General features: G+C 57.7%; 1 protein-coding gene across 1 annotated transcript in view; it reads right to left on the minus strand.

Annotated features, from left to right (window-relative positions):
• SRF (serum response factor) overlaps positions 1 to 13,054 on the minus strand; it is a 37,544-nt gene extending 24,490 nt beyond the window's left edge. Inside the window, exons 1-2 of the mRNA XM_038396469.2 lie at positions 12,372 to 13,054; positions 5,804 to 6,070 (exon numbers count right to left, since the gene is read on the minus strand). Coding sequence (XP_038252397.1) covers positions 5,804 to 6,070; positions 12,372 to 12,893 — 789 coding nt within the window. The 5' untranslated portion in view covers positions 12,894 to 13,054. The remainder of the gene's footprint in view (positions 1 to 5,803; positions 6,071 to 12,371) is intronic.
• Between the last annotated feature and the right edge of the window lie 4,797 nt (positions 13,055 to 17,851).

Genomic DNA, 17,851 nt, shown 5'->3' on the forward strand with positions numbered 1-17,851 from the left:
CCCACTCCCAGCTGCCTACCCTCCCTGGCGGTGCAGCTGTAGTGTCCCCTAGGCCAGTGTCCTTCCCTTGGGCCAGCAGGGACCAGGGACCTTCTCCCCACACATACTCCAGTGCAGCCCTCGCTGGCAGGCGCCAGGCTGCAGGAGAGGAAGGGGGGCCCTGTGGCGAGCTGAGCCAAGCCCAGAGGGACAGAGCTATGGGAGGAGGAGAAGGGCCAGAGAGCAGGGCTCAGTGCCACTGTCTGCCCCAGGTGACCATGCAGTGGGGTGTGCCGGTATCAGGCGCGGCTGAATCAAGCCGGATCTCCTACCACTGAGCTGCACCAGGACCTGCCCACAGACAGCCCCCTGCCAGGGGTGGGAGGCACCTGCGGGGGCTCTGCATAGCTCAAGGCACCAAGCTGGTCCCCGGCCTCATCGGTGAGGAGCAGGCCTCACATTGCGAACCTCAGCAGTTTCACTGTGCAGGCCCCGCTGGGCTAAGCACCCGGCCAGGCCACCCATGCCCCAGCCAGGCCGAGCCCCAGCTGCCTGCCACTGCTGCAGGGATCAAATGCTCTGCCTGGGGCACCATGCTGGACAGCACCCCAGGAGAGATGGTGCAGCCCACCCAGCACCCGCCCCCTGCATGCGCCACATGCCGTGCTTCAGGTCGCTGAGCGCTGCAGGGCACGGGCTGCATGCCAGAGTGGAGAGCAGGCCAGAGACATGACGCCCATTGCTAACAGCCAGGGGAACTAACCCGGGGACACTTCCCAACCCACCTGCGGCTGGGGATTCCTGGACGGCCACCCGCAACATGTTTACACGCAGGACTCGGGGGAGGTTCTCGGGCCTGCTCGCAGCCCCCCAAATGCCATGGGAATCTTCACTCCAGTATGTGTACACCAGGAACACAGGACACAGCCCGGCTCCTGGCCACCGTTCCTAGAAGCTGCTAGCGAGCCGCTAACAGCCTGCTGCCTAGCGCAGTCCCTTCCACAGCCAGGGCCGCATTTACACTGCCCCGGCAAAGCACGGGCGCTCTCAGCTCACCCCCAGGCAGCGGTGGCCAGGTGCGGGACACAAGGGACAGAATTTGTGACATGCTGCTGGAGCTCGAGCTCCTCAACCCCATGGTGCTACCTAAGGCTAGGTGTTCCTGGTGGGGAAGGGGCTGCCCATGCCAGCCCTTCCCTCTCTGCTGCAGGCACTGGCAGCCCCAAGCCCCAAACACCCAGGGTTCAGCAGTAGCCTGGCAGCCCCCCTCTGGGAGCTGCTCGCAGCCAGCTCCCACGCAGCAGAGCCCTCATCAAACAGCTGGCAGCCCAAACAGCGTCCAGGGGCACACGAGGCTGCAGCACATGGCTTGGTGCCTGGCTCCAGGCCTCTCAGACGGGCCAGCCCAGGGATCAGCCAGGTAGAAGAGATACACAAGCAGGACGACTCCCCCGCTCCCCAGCCAAGTGCCGGCCAGGCCCCATCAGGCTTAATTTAGGAGATCTAAGGAGAACATAACCCACAGCACCGGCTGGGACGTGCTGTACGCACAGCAGCGCTGGGAGAGAGGCGAGGGACGCAGGTAGGGATTAAACCCAGACGCCCCACTCCCCCCAAACAGAAGTGTGGTCCTAGCTTGGAGACATGCCCGGGCACACGCCCCTGCTGGGCCAGACACTCCCCATGGCCGGGAAAAGCCCTGGGAGCCTGCACTGAGGCAGGGCCAAGTAACCCCAGATCATGCCTGCCAAGGGGTTGCCCATGCTGGCCTTAGAGACCCGCAGTGACAGGGATTGCACTGCCTCCCTGGGCAGCCTAGCCCAGAGCTTAACCACCCCGACAAGAAGTTTTCCCAACATCTCGCCTAAATCGCCCTGTGGCGCATGAAGCCAGTTACTGCTTGTCCTCCCTTCAGTGGGCAGGGAGAACAACTGATCACCCTCCTGTCTGTGGCAGCCCTTGGCATCTTCGAAGATTTATCAGGTCTCCCCGCAGCCTTGTCTTCTCAAGGCTCAGTCCATGCCCAGTTCGGTAACCTTCCCTCCTTGCTCAGGGTTTCTAACCGTTCTCCGGTGGACTCTCTCCAGTCTGCCCACTGCCAGAGGCAATGGAGGCTGGTGAAGGGGGAGGGCAGCAGGGACCCACCACCCCTCAGTGCAGCCGGGCACCCAGGGGAGGGAGCAGTCAGGCTGCAGAGACTGGCCTCCCCAGTCAGTCAGCCGATAGCCAGAGACTCCTGGAGCTGCCTGAGCAGCCCCCGGCTAGAAGTCCCAACACCCTCCCCACAGCCTGAGCACCCCAGGGCACTGCCCCTGCCCCCCTCTCCGACCTCTGCCACACTAACCGACCCCACTCCCTGCTTCGCTTTGGTAGGAATATGCCAGCCCAGTGCTTGCGAGGGTTCGGCCATTCCCTGCGCCGTACTGCAGCGCTCACCCCCCCCCCCCCACCCCCCCCAGGCGCTGCCACCCCAGCAACAGCACAGAAAGGTGCCAAGAAGGAGCTGCAGAGAGCCCCAAGACGCAGTCCAGGCTGGGGCTTTCCGTCAGCTCCTCCCCCCGGGGTCTGTGTAGCCACAAGCATGGAGCTGGCTGCCACAGAGCATCCCTGCCTCCTGGGAGCACCTCAGCCTCCGCTGCGACCTGCACTCAGGCTGGGCCACCACTGGAGGCAGTGAGGGGGCCAGAGACTAAAAGAGCGCACAAATCTCCCACACACTTGCCGCTGGAGGCCAGCCTGAGCTGCACCCAGGAACGCCGATTGGTCAGGATCTCTGGGAAGTGCCAGAGAATTGGCCCCAAAACCCCCTAATGTTGTGCCAACTTTATACCAGAGCAAACTGGGTGAACCCAGGTCACCATAAAGCTGGTTAGCCTGGCATCAATCTTGGGCAAACTCCTGGCAAAGCTGGGACTGGGAGCCAACAGCAGAGAATTGAAGGGTGGCAGTTTAATTAATGCCAGTCAACAAGATCATGTGGGAAGCAAGCCAGCTGTTGTTTCCGAGATCACAAGGCCAGGTGAAAAGGGAACATCCCGTCCTCAGACCCAGCGCCACACAACTGACAGAAGCCAACGCAACACTCCATACAGCCCATAGACCCAGCTTCCTGACGGAGCTCAGAAAATAACTAGCTGGGGATGTTCCTAGTGGGACCCATGGGGCTCTGTACCCAGCTCAGGGCTATTCAACATCTTTATCAATGATCCGGAAGAAAATCCGATGTCCTTGTCAGTAAAACGTGGCAGATGACAGAACTCTGTGGGTAAACGACAACGGGACACTCAGAGTTCAGGATCGCTTAGTAAAGCGGCTCTGTTGGCATGGATTTTAACGCAGCACAACACCAGGTCAGACATGTGAGGAGCAAGCCCCAGGATGGAGGCTTTTATTCCAGAACCCAGCGGCTCTGAACAGGACTTGCGGATGGGTCACGGCTGATAACTGGCTGAACACCAGCTCCCACTGCCAGGATGCTGTAGGAAAGAGAGCGACAGATCCTTGGCTGCAAAGCAGGGGAATATCAAGCAGAAGCAGGTAGCATGGGGGTCATCACCATATACAGCACTGGGGAGACTGTTACCGGACGCTGGGTCCACACGTCAAATGAAAAGAAAGATGTGGACAAATTGGAGGGGATTCTGCAGCAAGGCACATACATGAGGAGAGTGGTCTGAAAATACCTCTCACAGCCAGAGACTGAAGGAGGCCCAGCTAGGTAGTTTATCTACAAGTGCGTAGATGGGGAAGAGATGTCTGTGTTTGCGGGATTGGACCACCCTGCCAGCAGAAAAGATCCCACAGCTGGAAGCAGACACTAGACACATTCAGATCGGAAAAAAGACGTCAACTTCTAACAGCGAAGATCATTAACCCTGGGCACGTGGATTCTCCGACACTTGGAGACTTTACATCGCGACTGGATCTCTTCGGCAGAGAGCGGCTCGAGGGCCAACGGATGTTCTGGGCCGCACGCCAGAGTCACTGACGGAGGCTGCCTGGCCTGTGCTTTATAGGTGGTCAGGAGGGATAAGCACAATTGGCCCGTCTGGCCTTGGGCCCTCAGAACTGCAAGAGCTCTGCAGTGCGAGCGATCACAACAGACATGCTTCTGCTTTTCCAGGGCTGGGCAGCTGCAGCTTGCCAGTACCCCTCTGGCAGCAGCAGTCCAGCTGCCGAGGGACCGAAAGGCCTTTGAGACTCAGCCCTGAAGCGGTGGCGCAGGGCGTCAGGACTCTGGTCCCAGCTCCGCTTCCTGGGGAGCCGTGCCGAGCACGCTGTGCAGCTCCGTTACCCTCCTGCCATGCGCAGGGGCAGGGGCCAAGATACAAGCGGGGAAGGATCCCAGGGTGCAGAAAACGAGGTGTGAGACGAAGCACTGGGGCGTGCAGGGGCTTCCCTGCCACAGATGGTGGGTCGGTAGGCCAATAGGCTGCGTACTGCCCCAACCCCGAGCCAGGGTGCTGCAGCAGCCCCCCTTACTGCCAGTGCTAGCAGATCCCGGTGGATGCTCCATTTCCTTCCCACCTCAGCCTGCGTCCACGCCCCCGCGGTCCTTTCAGCATAAGAGCCTGTCCATCTGCAGCACCCCATTGGGCCCTCACAGCTGGAGGCCACCAAGCCCAGGGCAAAGCCATTTGGGTGCGACTAACACCCCGTTCCTGGTCTCACTGGGGTCTGATCCGCTGGCAGAGACACCACAGACCCGAGACCCCCACCAGTACTGGGGGAGTGGGGACACTGGTGCCAAAGAGAGGGTGGCAATTTCCCTGCAACAGGGTCTGGCAGCCACCACCACGGCCTGCCCTGCCCCCTCCCCCCCAGCACCACGTCCCTTACTTGGGGCCTATGTCCCCAGATGTCTCATCTTCCCGAGCTGCAACCCCCCCACGATGGAGCCTTTCCCAGCAGGGAGACGGGGATGGCATAGGGGAGCTCGTGAAGCCAGGAGGGTCACAGCCAGCAAGCAGGCCCCTCAGAGCCCCCAGGGGCAAAGCAATGGCCCCATGTTCTCGGCACGCCACCAGCAGCGGGGCTAGCGAGAGCCCGAGCCAGTAGAGGAGGAACAGCCTGGGCAGCCAAATGTTTCCATTCCCCATGTCCTCCCTGCCCCCTTCCAAACCGGCACCAAAGCAAGAGACAGCTGCAGCTTATAAGGAATGTGAGGGGCCCTGCCAGGGACTCTGGCGAGGGAAACCAGGCCTTATAAGGCCATGGAGGCAGAATCAAATTTTTATCAATGAGAGTGAGAGCATGGAGACGCCGAAGGAGAGATAACAGGGCGAGGGGCTGAGGGGGAGGGGAGGGTCTGCAGGGGCAGCGACACCTGTTACCCACCCCCCACCCTCTCTGAGTTGCCCCCACCCCCACCGAGGGGAGAGCAGCTCTGTAGCTCCTAGCCAGTGAGCCCCAGGTGGGCAGGGGACCGCAGCACTGAGCTTAACACAGCCCAGGCCAGGAAACTATCCTTTGGAGCTTGGTGCTCCTGCTCCTAGGTAAACTGAGGCACAGCCCCACCACAGGGAGGGGGACCCAGCTCACAGGGGCAGGGCCAGTGGCAGCGCCAGTGGCAGCCCAGGCCAGGGAGTGAAGGAGGGGGTCCAGCACCCAAGCCAGCAGACTAGGGCCTAGGATTCTATGCCAGGGAACTGCAGGAGTGAGTCCCCCCGCAAGATCTAGCAGGCATCCCCATGTTGGCCCCACAAGCTCTCCACTCTGGGTGGCAGGGGAGGAGCCTTCGAGCTGATCCCTGGAGTAGGGTGGTCCCCGCGGTGGGCAGAGAACAGGCAGGCCCTGCCCGCGGGCGCAGAGGAGAGGGGGTTACCTTTGTCTCGCCACTGCTGTCGGATTCCGACACCTGGTAGGTGAGGTCGGTCTCCTCGAAGCCCGTGGCACTCATGCGCTGGTCGGTGGTGGGGTCAGACCTGGGGGGCGAGTCCGGGGAGTTCAGGCATGTCTGGATCAGCGCCTTCCCAGTCTCGCTGGTGATCATGGGCTGCAGCTTCCGTGTGGCAAACGTGTACACGTGGCCCGTCTCGCTGGCAACCAACAGCAGCACCTGAGTGCCCGTCAGGGTGGAGAGCTCATAGGCCTGCAAGGCAGCAGAGAGCACCAGTCAGTCATGGACATCCAACGTGGGGAACAGACACAGGCCGGGGCTAGCGCTGCCCCCCACTGGGGACGCCAGTGTTACCTGCCTCTGCCTTCCCCCTGCATCCCCACGCCCTGGCCTTCTCGGCCCATTCTAGGCACTCTCACCCTCACCCTGAGCTTCCCCCGAGCCCAGGAAGGCAGCCCGGCTAATGGGCAGGGCACAGGACTGGGACACTGGAGACCTGGCCCTGCCATGGGCCTGCTGGATGAGCTTGGGCACGTCACTTCCCCTCCATCCCCATGCCCCCTACCAGCTCCTTGGAGCCATGTCCCTGGCACAACGGGGTCCCCAGCAGGGTCCAGGTCGGTAGGTGCCACTGGAACCCCCAAAGTCCCCCCAAGCCCTCCACCATGTCCCCTTTGCCCTCACTGCCATGACCAGTCCTTGGCCATCTCCAGCCTGCCCCACTGCTTCCTCTCACGCCTGCGAGCCATACACTGCTGAACTCAGCTGGACAGCCCCCACCTCACCCCCTCCAGGCCACATGGATGTCGGTCCTGCCCCCCCAAATCATCTCCCAGGCAGGCTGTTCCACCCTAATCACCCCACTGGCTTCCTCTGCATCAGGGCCCTTCCCGGCACCGCCCCAGCACACTTATCTCTCGTCACAGCGTCCAACCAGCCTCGATTGCCTGCCTGCTCCTGCCAAAGCCTTCGCAGTGTCCTGCCCGCCCCCCTAGCCTGAGGCCTGGCCATGGGCAGAGCTCGTCCAAACCTCACCCCCATTTCTCCCCCACCGCCAGATTGCAACTAGGCTCTTGGGCAGTGCCCATCTCTCCCTGGGTTTGAACAGCACCAGCCCTATGAGGCCTCTGGGCTCCCCCACACAGCCCTAACCAGCAACAAGCCAATGCCCCCTGCCCATGGCTGCACACAGCCCCAACAGCAGAGAGCTGGGCTTCATCAGAGCTGCCTGGCTTCAAACCCTCCACCCACACCACACGAGCCAGCCAGACCCCTCCTAGGCTGCCAGTGCCCCCGGCCAATCCTCCTGCTGCAGCCGGCTGCCGGGGGATCCGCCCTGCCCAGCAAAGCCAGAGCTCCGGCAGCCTCAGAGAGGGAGCAGGGCAGTCAGCCCCGCTCAGGCAGGAAGCGGGCCGCCCCGCTGCGAGGGCCAGCACCAGCACTCCTGGGAGAGACAGGCCCTTGTCCCCCAGGGTAGGACCCGCACCCAGTGCGGGTCCTATCTGATTTTCAGCACACCGGGGCACAGGCTCCCTGCACTTCCCCTGGAAAATCCCCGAAGTCCAACAACACGGGGCCGGAGCTGCCAGGGATGTTTGCCATCAATCTTCTTGCCCTTCACTTCTCCGGGGATGGAGGCAAGCGGGTTTCTGGCCTACAGTGACCTGCAGGGGTCTGGCCTGCATCTCTCCCAGCCAACGCTGGGATCGTCTCTGGTAATGAGGGGCCCAAGAGCGAGCACGTATGCTGTCCTGCCACCTTGGGGCTGAGAGAACTTCCCGCCATGCCCTGCACCTCAAATCCTGCTGCCATGAAAGTCAGCCAGCGGGGCAAGGGCAGGGCCGAGTGATCAGCGGGACACAGCAGTTCTTAGCTACAGCATCCCACGAGCAAGTGCATCGGTGTACACACAAATGAGCTCCCGACACTAATCCCGGACAGCAAGTGCTTATAGGCAGAGAATATCGCACCAAACCCAGCACAACCCAGACACAGCTGCTGGGGCCCACCCCTCCTCCAGGTCAGCAGGCTGGAGCAGAAACAGTACAGAGCCCCATGTCATTTGCTGACCACAGCCCCCTTGCTGCCCAGCTGCTCCGGGTACGGCACTTGTCACCTGGCCAATAGCACCTCCCTGCCGCAGAGGATCTAGGGAACACTACCCGAACACACTAGCTGCATGTCCCCATTCCCAGCCAGGCTGACAGGCGCTTGTGTTACTCCCCTGACCTAGCTGGTGTTTACAGCTCCCCTGGTCAATCTTATCGGTGCCTGGCACCAGCACCCTGCCAGGGCACGGAAGCGTCAAGCCAGGCCCAGCACTGACCCCTGCTCCCCCAGGCTGCCCACACATGTGGCCCTCTGAAGCGGCCGAAGGGAGTGGGGGAAGACAGACAAGGGACAGTTCAACTCACCACCCCAGCATATGGAGGAAGGACCAGACAGGTGCCCGCCTGGTCTAGTGGGCACACTGACCCCCTGGGTGAAACTGGCAGATTGCTGCTCCTGGTGCTTTGGCAACACTTGGGCAGGCAGAGCTTTTCCCAGAGGGACTGCAGCGGCTGGCACTATGCTCTGCCTTTGCTCTAGCCTGGACCCAGCTGGTGGGAGCACAGGCTGGCCACCCCCACCACGCTCAGAGCAGCTCACGGTGGCCAGCCTGCACTCAAGCAAGAGCGGGGAAGGGGACAGAAAGCCACTAGTGCAGTCACAGCCAGAGGACCAGTGCCTGCCCCACCCCCAGCCTGCAGAGGGGAGCTGCCCGCCCCGCCAGAGCACCCCGGGGGCAGCAGCGCTGTCTCAGGCCCATGGCCAGGCACATAAGCACCCAAGGATCGGCCCAGCCCACAAGCCAGAGGCAGCCGCTGCCCAGCCTTTGGAGCAGGTCAAACCAGGGCAATCCCTGGTGCGGGCTCACAGGGAGCGGTAACAAATCCGTTCCAGGCAGATCAGTTACGCCGGCACGACCGCCACACCAGGTTAGCGGGGAAGAAACTGCAGGAGGTTCCCTTCCCCCCCCCGCCCCCCCGGGACACCGCTGAATGCAGAGCAACATACAGTACAGCCCCAGTTGTGCAGAGCAGCCTCAGCCGGAGGAGGCCGTGCTGGGGTCCCGGCAAGGCACCCACGGGGGCAAAGCACCGTTCAGCAGCACTTCAAGGAGGTCACGTCAGCAGCTGGCTCCGCTTCCACTGAGCCTGCCGACTCCGCCTTCCCCACCCCTCTGATGGCATCACCTGCCCCTGTGTGCCCTGCATGCCACTATGCAGGGAGGAGCACCTGCTGGCATTGGCCACAGCCAGGAAAGAGAAGGGGGTGCTGTCAGAGGGTACTCAGCGGTCAGGTGCACCACCCCAGATCATCCCTAGCATCATCGTCACATGCATCAGGGTTACAGAATCAAAGCAGTGGCTTCCGAAGGTACAGCCCCCAGCCACTCTCCTCACCCAGCAAGGTACTGCCCTGTTCTCAGGGGCAGCCTACCACAGCTCCAGATTCTTCCCAGTTTGTTACAGGCCTGGCAGAGATTTTCCATACACCCCCCAAACACCCACAGCACAGCACAGCAGCCCCTCACAGGCTGCTCTCTGCCCCCATCTGCTGCCAGGACCCTCTTCCACCCTCTACCCGGGGGGGGGGGGGGGGGGATCACAGTGTACTGGCCCAGAGGAGCCCTGCACACACAGTGTTTCTCAGGACACATCGGCACACAGCAGGGAACCGTCACATCCAGAGACTGGCGTAAGCCCCGAGGCAGAAGGTTTAAAGTTCTGAAAGGGATCTATGATGACAAACCTGGGTATTCGCGGTAGCCATAGAGATGCCCAATCCCCTTTTGAACCTGGGTAAGCGAAGGGTCTCTTCTCTACCCCACTCATTGTTTATAGACTTTTATCACACCCTCTCTAATTCATCTCCTTCCTTCGATAAATCACTCTTCAGAGAAGCCCTCCTGGCCCTTGACCATTCTCTAAACTGCCCTGTTCTGTAACCTCCAGGGTGAGATGCGGTGGCAGAACTACACATGGGACCCACATGGGGCTGCACCACTGACCTATATAATGGCATCATCTTCCATCCCATTCCTCAGATATCTGGTCTGATTTTTAGACCGTTTTGAGAGCTCCCCACAACGATGCCCAGGTCCCGTTCCTCACTTGATAAGAGCCCAGTAACCTGTATGAACAGGTCAAGTTTACCCTCTAACGTCCAGTACTTCGCATTTCCTGACACTGGATTCAGTTTGCCCGTTCTCCCAGCCTGCCTCAGGCTCTCTGAAGCTCCTCTGGTCCCGACTAGCCTAAATAACTGGGTCTCCTCTGCAAACTTGCGACATCCTTGCTTACCCCGCCTTTCCCAGCTCAAATCAATAATCGTTCAAACCCCAACAGGCTCAGCTCAGCCCTTGAGATAGAGGAGATGATGTCAAAGAGCCCTTGATCCAAGCTGATGTTTCCCAGTATCGTCTGTAAATTGGGATTCACACTGGAGTCCTGACAAGCACAGCCCCTCAGCACACTGTTTAGCCATGTCAGCCAGTCGGACACACTCAGGTGATACCTTACACCCATTCAGTAACACCAGCTCACCAATGACCTTCCCGGGGCTGGTCACAGACTTCTGTTAGGCAGAGCCCTTGAGTTGCTAGCCAACCAGGGTTGGCATAGAGTTTCTCATCCCAGCTCCTAAGGCTTCTCTCTCTCAGCTGAGCACACTTTCATGTGCCCAAGTGGAGATGCTAGATAGCTGATGGAGGGGAACCCACTCTGTGCTTCACTCCTCAGTTTGGATGAACAGCTCCTAAATCCCTTAGGTCACACGATTATGTTCAGAGCAACAGCCCATCTTCCCAAGTCTGCCCTGTACCTCTCCGAGACCAGGCCACCGCCTTAGTACCAATACTGCATTTTTTGGTTGTTCTCCCCCGTCGAGGCTAGGAAGCAAGTCTGCCGAGTAGGACCGATCACATGTAAGAGCATCAAGTGAAGGCAAGACAATAACAGACCTGCTCCTGCAGCTCTGATAGAAATCATAGAATATCATAGAATATCAGGGTTGGAAGGGACCTCAGGAGATCATCTAGTCCTGCATCTGGAACATGATGTTCTGTTCTGGACTTCAGTACCAGAAATACGTCAAGAGTTTGGAAACCGGCAAGTGGATTTATGGGCAAGAGGGACTGACTTCCAAGGAAGGGAGCTAGAGATGTGCCCAGCGTGGCTTGGCGAACACTTTGGGGGGCAGCAAAGCATAACTCAGTGTGTTGGGGAGTGCGAACTCGGAGTGAGGGGATCTATTAGGACAGTACAAAACTCCATCCGGTCACTCCTAGGGACATGCTAAGAGACCAGTTGGGCCAAATATCGAGATGAACTCTGCAACGGTCAGGACTCGAGACTCTAGAATGCTCTCCCCAGCTGGGTCAGTCAGCATTTACACTGGGTAGAGCACTAGGGTGTGTATGGCAAGCATACCCCCACCCCCTCTCACGGGGTACGGACCCTCTCTTTCTCAGAAGGTTTCAGTTAGCGCTGAACCCCATGCGCATAGCTGGTCTAGAATAGGAAAATTGGCGGTGATTTACATAGTGTTCGCAAATCCTTCTTAGACAACGTTTTGAATACTACTTAGCCCCTTGTGTGTAAACAGGATTTAGACACCGTTAAAAACCACTTTCCTTCCTCATGATCTAGGAAGAGCCCTGAAATGACACCAACATTAACACACATTTCCCTAGGCGCTGCACGTTGGCAGTTTCGTACCCGGCCAATACTTGCCCAGCTGTGATACGATTGGTCTCCTTGAGGCAAGAGACTATCATCATCAATCATGTTGACTACAGTAGGGCCTAAGGGCCACCCAAGAGTTGGCTCATCAGTATATCTAGTCACCCAAGTATCTCTAAGTATTTTCAGTGTTCCCATCTCAGCACACAAAGGCCACCCCCTCCTATTAACCCTACACTCCATCCCACAAGGGTGCACTCTGTACCCCCTTGCACCCCAACAACCAGCACGCCAGCCTCAGTCTAGCTCCCACACAGGTTTAAAGCCATGCCAGGACCTTATCTGGCCCAACAGACCCCGTTCAGCAAAGCCTTGGAGGGGAAGTTGTTTTCTGGTCCCTGCTTCAGGAGGGGGAGAGGTGACATGTCCCAGCTGTCACTGAAGGCAGCACCCCAGTGTCCCTTTCCCACTCCTCCCCGGGGCGCTCCCTAGCCCGGAACCCGAGCTGGCTGCCTGGGGTGGGGGGATATTCCCAGGGGATCCCCCTCAGCACCTTCACAAGCCGCAGCTCCCGGCCTGGGGGCTCGCAGCGGGGTTCCTCTGGGCCCCCACTTTCCTCCAGACCCACCCTCACACGCCAGGTAAGGGGGGCGCACGTATCCCCCCAGTATCCCGAGCCGCCCCCGACCTCTGTGACCCCCAGGAGGCTGCAGGGGCCCCTCTTCTGCAAAGGCCCAGGCCCTCCTAGCCCGGCCCCACCTTCCGCACGGGAGTCGTGGGCGCGCCCCGGACCCCGGCCCGGCCCCCCAAGCCCCCCGGCCCGGTACCTTCTTCATGATGCCGGTCTTCCGCTTGCTGAAGGTGGTGTAGCGCCGCAGCTTGTTGTCGATAAATTCCATCTTGATCTTGACCCGGCCCCGGGTCTTCTTGCCGGGCTTGGCCCCGCTCACGGCCCCGCTCACCCCGCCGTAGCCCGCCGCCGCCGCCGCCGCCGCCGCCTCGGGCCCCACCACCACCCCCAGCTCCACGTCCGCCAGGCTCCGCTTCAGGCCGCGCCGCTCGCCGCTGCCCAGCTCGTCCTCTTCCGCCGACTCCGAGTCGCCCTCGCTGCCGCTGTAGAGCGGCCCGGCCGCCGCCGCCGCGTCCCGCTCCCGCTCCCGCTCCCGCTCGAAGCGGCCCCCCGCCAGCCCCGCGCCGTTGCCAGGGCCGCGGCCCCCCGCTCCGCCGCCGTTCGCGCCGCGCGGCGCCCCGGCCCCCGGCCGGCCCGAGGCGGCCCGGGCCATGGCCATGCCGGAGCCGCGGGCCAGGGCGGCGGCGCCGTTGCCGGCCCCGGCCTGGCTGGGTAACATGGTGCCGCGGAGAGCGAGCCGCGCACGGACAGCGAGGGCGGGTCAGGCCGGCGCTGCCATGGGCCCCGCGCCGGCTGCTCCGGCCCGGCCCCCGCCTCCGCCTCCCGGCCTCGCTCGCTCGCTCCCGCTACAGAGGGACCCGCTCCGGCCCGCCGCCCGCGCGCCGCTTGCCCCCCATATAAAGCGATACAATGTTGCCTTTTATGGCGAAGCCGCTCCTTATATGGCGCGAGCCGGCGCCTCCCGCCCATTGGCCGCCCTCTGGCGGGCCCCGCTCGGCATTGGGCGAGGGGGGGGCCGAGCGGCGCTGCCCATTGGCCCAGGGGGCGGGGCTTGATTTGCATACATTCCTGGGGCGCTGCGCTCACGCTCGCGCTCGACGTCAGCCGGAGGGGCCGAGGAGGGAGGGAGGCTCTTAAAGGGCCAGAGCCCCACGAGCGCTTGCGGGGCGGGAGCGCGGGCCTGGCCTGGGACAGAGCAGGGCCAAGCCGGAAACAGAACGAGGCGAGGCTGGGGAGGGCGGGCACAGGCCAGGCGCAATGGGGCTGGAGGCCTCTGCCCTGGCTTCTTCCGAGTCCCCGGCCCGGGATCCGGACCGAAGGGGATTTGGCCCCGTTTCGTGCCCATCCTCACCAGTGGCCGGCGAAGGCTCCTGGCCTGGGGAGCCACCCCGCTCACACTTCCACCCAGGGGGTGTTTAAACCCCCCCCCAATTTCCCCAACCCACCCCCCCCGTCTTGTGAACTAGTTACGTGCCGTGTTGCCAATTTAGTGATGGTTTGGACATTTTGAATTGAAATTGAAACATTAATACACACTTTAAAAGCATATACAGTGTATGATCAAATACGTGTATCTGGAAAAGTACCCTAGATTTGAAACGTAGACTAGCTTCCTTGTACAGCTGTTTATGACAATGTCAGTGCATTCATTTCGGTGATGTTGGCCACCCTAATAATTTCAAATTATGATTTGTAAGCAAAGTCTAAAGGAGCTCTCCCTGCCCGCTAGCGATGGGCTGCGGGGAAAGGCTTCAGGACCAGGTTGTATTTACATTCACACCTAATCTACCTAGGTATCCAGCAAACAGAGCTGTGTTGCCCAAGTGATAGATTTTGGCTGGGGTTGGGTTACAAATCGCTTGAATGCGGGGGGAGGGGGCATAATGAAATGTTGTTGGTTTTATTGTATGAGTAAAGGGCAGCAGAACTGTACTTGCCCTCAATCAGCAGAGGCTATCAAGAGAGAGGGTGAGGACAGGGTGTTTTCTTGACGGTCTACCCGAGTCACAAGTACTATTAGACCTGCCCCTCTCTCCTGTTTAAAGACAGAGCTGATTAGGCTCCATAGGTTTCAGAGTAGCAGCCGTGTTAGTCTGTATTCGCAAAAAGAAAAGGAGAACTTGTGGCACCTTAGAGACTAACAAATTTATTAGAGCATAAGCTTTCGTGAGCTACAGCTCACTTCATCGGATGCATAGGCTCCATAGATAGTCTTTGTTTTAAGTGACCACTACAGATGAAATCACTGATAATCAGGTCTAAGTGCTTAGACCTGCTGGGGACAGGGTTTCTGTGGCGGAGATGGCCAGGTGGGTTCCCCCACTGTGAGCTCAGCTGAAATCACTGAGAGCTGGTAGAACCTCAAGAGACCAACACACAGAGGTCACAGTGGCAGGTGGCAGCAGAAGGTGATGGTGCAGGGCCATTGGCAACAGCGATGGAGTGAACGGTGGCACAACGAACAACAGTGGCCGGAGCGAACAGTGAGCAGCTGGAGGAATGAGCAAGGTGCCTTCTTGCCCCCACCTGGGAGGTGAACTCATGTGAAAGCACCTCTGAACTCTGAGTCTCCACTGACCAAGGACAATACCAGTGAGTGTTAATGAGGCTGTTAAGAATGCTGGAGCCACAACATAGTTCACGCGAACAAACATGGCCGTGGCATCATACTTTCTATTTAAGCAAGAGATACCACACACTACAAACTGGAGGCCAATGTTAAGTGCATTGTCACTTGTTCATCCTGAAGTTGAACACTGGTTCCGAACAAGACCAGCAAATGCTCACTATCTTCCTACAAGAAACTCAATTGACTGGCTAGACGCATGTGGTGCAACAGTGAAAGACTCAACAGTTGAAAAAGTGAAGAACTCTCTCACCACATTCAAAAAATTTGCATACATGGCTGATGAATGCACCAATGCAAATGGTCATCAAGTACAAAATCATTGTGTAGGTTATCTTCATGTCAGTGGTAGGCCAGTAGATGCATTTCTAGATGTTCAAGTTATAAAAGACAGATTGGCTGCATCTGTGACAACCCACGTCTTAGAAGAGTTAAATGCTTGTCAGTTAGATCCCAAACAGATGGCTGCTTGTGCATTTGATGGAGCTGCAAACTTCTCTGGAAGACGTGGTGGAGCACAAGCTTTGCTCAGAGAAAAGTGTAACCCTAGTCTCTCCTATACACACTGCAGAGGCCATCTACTCCAACCAGCGCTAGTATGAGCTGCAGACTCTTCAAAAGACATTTCAAAAGCTATAAATTTAATGTCTTCATTATGTTCTTTTTTCAAAAAGAGTCCAAAAAGACTGAATATCTTCGAAAACACAGAAGATACACTGGGACTGAAGTTCAAATTAGTCCAACCTGGAAAAACCCTCTAGCTTAAGTTGCTGTTGTAGATTTTTAAGAATCAAGTCTGTGTACTTTTTCAGTTGTCTTAACAAATACTTCTTGTCTCTCTTATAAGTCTACTGTTGAAACCACTTGGGTCATTAAACAATGCCATCTGGGCATCCGCTACAACAGTAGTAGATCTTTGTTCAGCAAAGCTTGTCCAGAAGCTACATTTGGATCAATCCGAGAGCTATCCATTGAAAAAGTACTGGAAGAAGCAAAGATTTCAGCCCAGAAGTTGAGTAATGAAGGCATTTATATTGAATCATTAAGTGAAGAGGACAAGAAGTATTTGTTAAGACAACTGAAAAAGTACACAGACTTGATTCTTAAAAATCTACAACAGCAACTTCTAGATTCTACTCAACCTCTACGTAGCTTTTACAGATCCCTGTCCTATAAAACACCAACAGTTGAGTGGAGTGAGGCACTACCAGCAATGGGGCTGCCATGTGCTCAGGACAGAATAGAGAATTTGAACTCAGAGTGGCATATCATACGATGAATGAATGAAGATTTGACTTCAACTTCTTTATTTTTTTATCATCGCGAGTGGCTCAACCCGATCTTTGTGCTCTGTTTCCTGGGCTGAAAGAAGTAGGAATTCATCTCTTGCTACTCCCTGTCATAACAGCTACAGCCGAGCGTTCTTTTTCATCATTGAATAGAATTTTGTGTTTTGAAAGAAGTCGCCTTCTGCCTGATCATGTGAATGAACTAATGGGCATATCAGTTGAAGGAATGAAAGTATCGGACACACGAGAAGCCACCAAAGATGAATGCATTGCATTCAAGAAGTTTATTAACAGAGTTGTTCAAAATTATAACAAGAAACCAAGAAGGATGAAGATGTAGTGCTTCACAGAAGGCTTGAGTAGCCAACTTCAATTTGTGTGATGATTTTAAAATCTAATAAAATGGTCATGAAACATTTTTCAGTTTTTACTATGGTGCCATATAGCCCATCTTCATCCTCACGGTCTCACCACTCATTGGCCCTGACTGCCCCCCTGTAAATTTGAATACCCTCCCCCAATTTCAATTCCTGGGGAAAACACTGCCTCCACCCCAGTAGATGCCTAGGGGGTTGGGCCGACACTTTCCAGTACTAAAGACCTGCAATGAGCCCCTCAGCGGAGCTGAAAGCAGCCACTGCCCTCCTCTTCCTATTGTCCAGCAACCTCTCACATCCCTGTTTCACCAAGTCATGCCAAGGTTTAATGTTTGATTAGCCTGTGGAACTCAGTACCACAAGATATCACTAAGGCCAGGAGCATAGACGGGTTCAGCAAACAACTGGACATTAATATGCACAGGAACATCCACAGTCACCATAGACAACATGAAAATAAGTGCCATAAATCCTCATTTCAGGGCAGAAGGCAGCCACAAACTGATGGGGGCTGGGAGAAATTCCCCTGGTGGGCAGCTTATTCTGAAGTTGTCCACTCTCAGGGTTCTCCCACCTTCCTGTGAAGCAGCTGATCCTGACCACTGGTGGAGACAGGCTATCAGAGTAACTGGGCCCTGGCTCTGACCCAGCCTGGCAGTTCCTGTGCCAAGGCTTATACAACTAGATACAAAGGTCTAGCTTCAATATCTAAATGCCTAAAAATGGTGGGGAGCTAGCTACCCCACGTACCCCATGTGTTTCACACAAGGTCCTTTTATTTCTTTGAGACTTAAGTCGTTACCCTACAACCAGCTAAAGACAGCAAAAAAGGGGGCCCCATTCCCTTTCCCCCAGCATCCTCGAGGATAGCAGCTATCTTTGGGGTGGGGAAGTAGGGGCTCCAACTCTCTGTCCCATTCCTCCCCCACTCAGCAGAACCAGTCACCCCCATATTGCCTCCTTTTTCTTGCAAAGGAAGGGGAAGAATAGGAGGGGATGGCTTCCCACAGTCAGTCATGGGAGGGGGGCAGGGAGACGAGGGGTATCCCAGGGGAGAGGTGCTATAGGATGGGAAGCTCCACAACAGAACCTAAGCTAGGGGCCCCAGCAGGAGGGGACAGCCTGCATACATATCATTCATGCTAGGAACAGGAGGGGGATAACTCCCAGCCACTCTAGGGACAAGGGCTGGGACTGCAGAGGGTACAGAGACCAGAGGAAGGGAACAAGCCAGCCCTCCCCCGGGGGTGGGCCACAGAGAACAGGGCGGATACAAGAGAGACTGCAACAGAGATGCTGCTTCCCAAGAGAGGCCAGGAGAGTTCAATGGAGGTGGAGGACACAGAGAGAGGGCGGACTGTCCGACTCCCTAGTTTGAGCTTGT

The sequence above is a fragment of the Dermochelys coriacea genome, chromosome 3, assembly GCF_009764565.3.
Source record: "Dermochelys coriacea isolate rDerCor1 chromosome 3, rDerCor1.pri.v4, whole genome shotgun sequence".
Lineage (NCBI taxonomy): Eukaryota > Metazoa > Chordata > Testudines > Dermochelyidae > Dermochelys > Dermochelys coriacea.